This window comes from Leptodactylus fuscus, chromosome 6 (assembly GCF_031893055.1).
Source record: "Leptodactylus fuscus isolate aLepFus1 chromosome 6, aLepFus1.hap2, whole genome shotgun sequence".
NCBI classification, from domain to species: domain Eukaryota; kingdom Metazoa; phylum Chordata; class Amphibia; order Anura; family Leptodactylidae; genus Leptodactylus; species Leptodactylus fuscus.
Genome location: NC_134270.1, coordinates 51,082,584 through 51,088,583, shown reverse-complemented (window position 1 = coordinate 51,088,583; position 6,000 = coordinate 51,082,584). Strand labels below are relative to the sequence as shown.

Here is a 6,000-nt window from a genome sequence, read left to right as displayed (position 1 = left end):
AGAGATGAGCGAACAGTGAAATATTCGATATTCGATTCGAATAGCCCCTCAATATTCGACTATTCGAACGAATATCAAATCCAATTATAGTCTACGGGGAAAAAAGCTTCGTTTAAGGGGAAACCACTATTTGACTCAGGAGAGTCACCAAGTCCACTATGACAACTCAGCAAATGATGACAACACCACTGGAATGCAACTGGGACAGCAGGAGAAGCATGCCTGGGGGCATCTAACATGTCCAAGTCCCTGTATTACGCCACTAATAATGTGGGAGCTGACTTTTTCCCATAGGAATGCATTGACCAGCGTTGATTGGCCGAATGCCATACAGTGTACTGCAGTGGTCCCCAACCTTTTTTCCACCAGGGACCAGTTTCAGCAAGACAATTTTTCTATGGCCCGGTGGGGGCAGGAAGGGGTGTGGTTGGAAGCGGGGTTAAACATGGGGGTGTAAATTAGAATCATGTATATATGAAAACACAAGAGAAAGTGCAAACTATATAATTTTTACTACTTTACTACATCTACTGATGACGGACGCTGCAGGTTATGAAGATGGCTACTGATGACAGACACTGCCGGTTATGAAGATGGCTACTGATGACAGACACTGTTATGAAGATGAATACTGATGACGGACATCACTCCTAATGCTATTAACTTCACTACAGCCTCGCTACAGCTACATGACACGTCACAGGGACAAGTGACGTGTAATGTAGTTGCCCAAAGTTTGGTAGGCGAGTGTGGGGTGGAGCCAAGACCTGCTGCATGTCCTGCATAGTACTAGAATCCCGGACATATAGTGGCTCCCGGCTCAACCCCGCACTTTGCTCACCTTATCCCGATGAGCAACAACCAAGCGTCAGTGTTGTGGATCAACCCCAGGCACTCGCCGGCTCCACAGCAGCTGCTGACTCCTCGCAGCCGGTATGCGGACCGATACAACATGCCCCGCGGCCCGGTACTGGTCCACGGACCGGCGGTTGGGGACCCCTGGTGTACAGCATTCGGCCAATCAACGCTGGTTCTGCCGGAGGCTTGTCTGTGAGAAGGTGGAGTCTAAGATTGGTCCACAGCAGTCTCCATTGTGGCCCGATCTCAGGTGTATCAGAATCAGCTCCCGCATAACGCAAGCTGCCAGCGATACTGACTAGCATATGGTGCGCTGTCACAAAGTGTTTGCATTGAACTTACTCTCGCATTTAGCTCGGGCTGGCAAGGTCTCATCACTTTCAAACTTAAACTGCAAGCAAATCTCGTGGCAGCCCATTATATGCTAGTTGGGAATCCTGGCAGCTTGCGTTATGCGGGAGCTGACTTTTTCTCATGGGTATGCATTGACCAGCGTTGATTAGCCGAATATACAGCCAGAGGCTCGTCTGTGAGGAGGCGGAGTCTAAGATCGATCCACAGCAGTCTCCATTGTGGTCCGATCTCAGGTGTAGCAGAGTTGAGCGCACAGCTCTGGTCATCTCAGATGTAGCAGAGTTGAGCGCACAGCTCTGGTCATCTCAGATGTAGCAGAGTTGAGCGCACAGTTCTGGTACATCTCAGGTGTAGCAGAGCTGTGCGCTCAACTCTGCTACATCTCAGGTGTAGCAGAGATGTGTGCTCACCTCTGCTACATCTCAGGTGTAGCAGAGCTGTGCGCTCAACTCTGCTATACCTGAGATGTAGCAGAGCTGTGCGCTCAACTCCGCTACACAGAGCTGACTTTTTCCCATAGGAATGCATTGACCGTACTCTTGCATGTATCTCGGGCTTTCAAGGTCGCAGCACTTGGAAGTAAACGTATATAGAGCCCCAAAGAGCTAAAGCTAATAAACTAGCTAACCCTACCAGTACATCTATCCCTGTCTAGTTCACAGTCGCATATGAACCAAATCTGAAATCCACCATTCGTATAAAGTGGAGGTCACCTGATTTAGCCAGCCAATTACTTTTTCCGATTTTTTTTCGATGCCTACATTTTTCTACTTCCTATCCCACCTCCCCTGCACAGTTATTGGTGTAAAAAAAAAAGCGACAGGGAAGGTGGGAGGGGAAACTAATTTTTACTGCGTTTGCAGCTTGGTAATCGATTGGAATCGAATATCTCGAACAGCCTGTTCGCTCATCTCTACCGTTAAGTAATTTAGACACATGGGAGCCTATAGGGCATGCATCACAACATTACTAGACACATATACCATCACTACTAGCATAGGTCTATGGATAATGCAGCACATGCACAGGATAGCTGAGGTGTACTGACCATGACCTACAGAAATCTGCTTATACTGGGAGCACCTGAGATAAGTCGGCTGAGAACAGCGGACTCATCCTATAGTAACTACTAGCTTGTTCTTTAAAAATACATTCAGGTTGAGGACAGGGTTAGCACAAGCAGGTTTGTGACATAAGGGCAGGCTGAGGGTTGGGGGTTTAATGCCCCAAAACCTTGTGACAGCTTAAAAAAACCAAAAAAAAAAACCAACATATTTTAGAGCTATAAAACAAAGAGGATTAACTAACCTCTTAAACAGCTGCAAATGAAGCAAATCGAGTCAAGTTAGATGACTCTGGTTATAATGGTGTAATTGATGTCGGTAGAAGTTTCCTAGCCTTTGTCTGAAAATTATTATAATTTTTTTTTTCATGCAATGAAATTAATAATATTTTTTTCCCAGAATGTAGTACTCAGCAGAAGCCTCTAGGGGCAGCTTGTGTCTTGTATCAGTAACATTTAACAAGAGGAACAGCAACCAGTAGGAAAGGGGAACCAGTGTGACCATCAATGATAATCTGAAATATGGTAAAAATACCATCACTGCTAGCTTAAACTCATTTTTTATAAAAGAAGGAACCAATAATTCCTGATATCACATTTGATTCCTGAGAATGTACATCTAAGGGTGCAAATATCTTCCAATGTATCTTCTAAATGTACATAAAAATGTACAGTCTGTCTGTCCAATGTACATCCAGAGCTGCATTCTAAATTCTGCTGCAGAACATTTGAAATCTTTAACAAGACAACATTTAAGAAGATGGGGGTTTTTTAATGCCTGAAAGCTAAAAGGCAAAGAGGAGAATCTTGAATTCAGCTTTGGATGTGACTAGAGTGTAACCATACGTGAACAAAACCAATTCTCAAAGTTGCATTCAACAATTTGCACTATGACCTAAACACCTGTAGAGTTTCTTCCTATGTTTTATGTGTTTGGGTTACTTAATACTCACCATGATGGATTCATTCATGTTCCTCATTTGATAGGCGTCCATGTTGACTTCCGTCTGATTGGAAACCTCAGAGTTGTTTGAGTGACTTGACTGCGGCAGATCAAAATAGTTACTGTCTGGTTCCCTGATGGAAAGAAGAAATGCAATGTGACTTACCAATGGATGTGACATGGTCAGGTTCTAGGTTATATAAATTCTATTTATTGGTCTTGCTTCTGCAGGGCATCATACCCTCACCTCAAAGTAATACTTCGGTGAACAAATATCTCCATAATTTTGTGGTTAATGGAGTAGCAGTGTGCATGAAGAGCTTCAATCATTTCTATGGCACTGCTAAAGATAGAGGAGCACTGCACTTCTTCAGTCCCATAGAAGTGAATGGAGCTGTGGTCAGGCATACAGGCCTCAAAAATCCCGTTTTCATGGGCACTGATGATCCCCGAATTCAGAATCTCAGCAATCAGACACTTAAAGAGGACCTGTCACCAAGTAGAAAATGCTAAATAACATATATCAATTGCTTCTTGCCATACCGCTGAACAATTTGGTGTTTTTCTTTTTAAAATCCATCCACCCATTCAAAAGATACAGCCCTCAATCTACATGTGGACTCATAGAAAAACATAAGGTTCCCGCCCACATTGGGGAATCAGAACTAGTTTACATATAATCTTCCAGGGGCCATAGCTTTTGAACGGGTGGATGGATCTTAATAAGAAAAACACCAAAGTGATCAGGGGAATGGCACGAATCAAATAATGTATTTTATTTAGCATTTTCTACTTGGTGACAGATCCTCTTTAAGCCCTATCTTGTAAAAGGGCATGAGTGTTGTCTGTGGGAAGACCCCTTAAACTCTCCTCACTGCAGCCCTTAATATTAACACACAAACACCCAGCTCAAATATTTGGCCGTTATAGGTTATTGGGACCATTGTGATATTGGTGGGTTATTTAGTATCAGACCTTTATATGTTAATAAGCCTGGTTGCTAAGAATTTACACTTCATTTACACTTCATAAGATTACATTGATTGCTTTTTTGCTGAAGAACTGCATGCGGTTTTTAATTGCAATAATGAGTAGAACATTTCTAATATGTCTGTTAGGCCAGGGCGAATCCCATTCACACATTGCAGGAAAATAGGTACAGTGAGCACGCTGCCATTTCCAAAACCGTCACAGTTTTGGAAATCGTGGGATGTGAATTATACCTACAGAAACATCAGCAATTTCCCTATCGGTATAATTGAAGAAGAAAGGTTTCCTATGTGGACTTTCTTTGAAAAGCGCCGCAAGAAAAACCATAATGTATTGCATTTTTCCTGCAATGCTTTTTGCCGACCACGCTACGTGGGGCCTTAGCCTAAGCCACAAATTTTCATTTTACTATGATTACGGAAGTCAGATCTTAAGAGATAGCAGTGTATTACACAGTGGAGACCTGGCAGCGATGCCCATAATCAGAAATGCTCAGATAATGGGCATTAACCCTTTAGGTGCCTCAGTCCAAAGTGACCAAGGTGTCTATTTACCAGCGGTGCTGGCGATCTGTTGCCAAGACAGCTGGGAGTCTATTACAAGCTCCCAGGCGTATCTTCCACATAGTTCTATGGCAGACTGTTATAGAACTTGCATTGCAATATATTGTACTATTTATCAGACCCCCCTGGGGTTCAAGTGCCCTAGACAGTCTCAAAATAAAAGTAAAAAAAAAAGTAGAAAAAAAAAAAGTTTAAATACATAAATCTTAAAAGTTTAAATTTCCCTAAATCTGAAATAAAACCAAACATAAACCTAACCCTACGTCGCAAAATGGCCAAATTACAACCATATAAAAATATTCTCTCGCAGCCCTGGGGGCGGTCCCCAGTGCTCAAACAGCACTGCGGGTGTCCCCAATTCTGCGAGAGAAATCTCCAGCGCCCCTCCATCTTCTTCAGGAACGGCCTCTCTGCGCGTCTTCTTCCGGAGCTGGGCTCAAACTTCTATGCATGCGCAGTCGGCTCTGCCATTGGGACTCGGACAGAGCCGACTGCACATGTACGTTGCCATTTTTTTGTGGCCGCTTATCCCAGCTTACTGTGTAAGAAAGAAGAAAATAACCGCTTACACCAGGCAGGCATGCGCAGTCAGCTCTGCCCGAGGCCTGATGGTAGAGCCGACTGCGTATGCGTAGAAGTTTGAACCAAGCTCCAGAAGAAGACGCGCAGAAAGGCCGTTCCTGAAGAAGATGCATACAGAGGAAAACCAGGATTTCTACCGAACAGCGGCGCAGAGATTGTAGGGATTGTAGGGTTATAGGTTGGACTTGATGGACTAATGTCTTTATCCAACCTCATCTACTATGTATGTATGTAACTATCTAAAGGTAAGAGAAGAATAGCCTTTCTTAAGCTTATTCCTACGTGTGATCGAGAAAAAAATGTGATTTTAATAATAGAATCCCTTTAAAGCAAAACCCATAAGAAAGTAGCACAAATGTAGTCTTTCTATAATTCCTAATTTTTTTCCAGTTTCTCAGTACATCGTATGGAATATTAAATGGTACCATTACAAAGTACAGTTAGTTCTGGAAAAATTCAGCCCTCATTTACAAGTTATGGCTTTTGGAAGGCGGGGAGTAAAAAACAAAAATTAAAAAATAAGAAAAGGTTGCAGCGGAAAGGGGTTAATGGCCATTACCACACAGAAGATATGCACAGTATCATGCTACTTATTACTGCAATTATATACTGCATGCAGTTCTTCAGTAAATAAGCACTGTGTGAAC

The 6,000-nt window shown here is 43.0% G+C and overlaps 1 protein-coding gene across 1 annotated transcript in view; it reads right to left on the bottom strand.

The window, feature by feature from the left end:
- Positions 1-2,721: 2,721 nt before the first annotated feature.
- Positions 2,722-6,000, bottom strand: part of LOC142210000 (tumor protein p73-like) — a 43,854-nt gene continuing 40,575 nt past the window's right edge. Inside the window, exons 3-4 of the mRNA XM_075279032.1 lie at positions 3,229-3,352; positions 2,722-2,790 (exon numbers count right to left, since the gene is read on the bottom strand). Of these exons, the coding sequence (XP_075135133.1) occupies positions 2,722-2,790; positions 3,229-3,352 (193 nt within the window). The remainder of the gene's footprint in view (positions 2,791-3,228; positions 3,353-6,000) is intronic.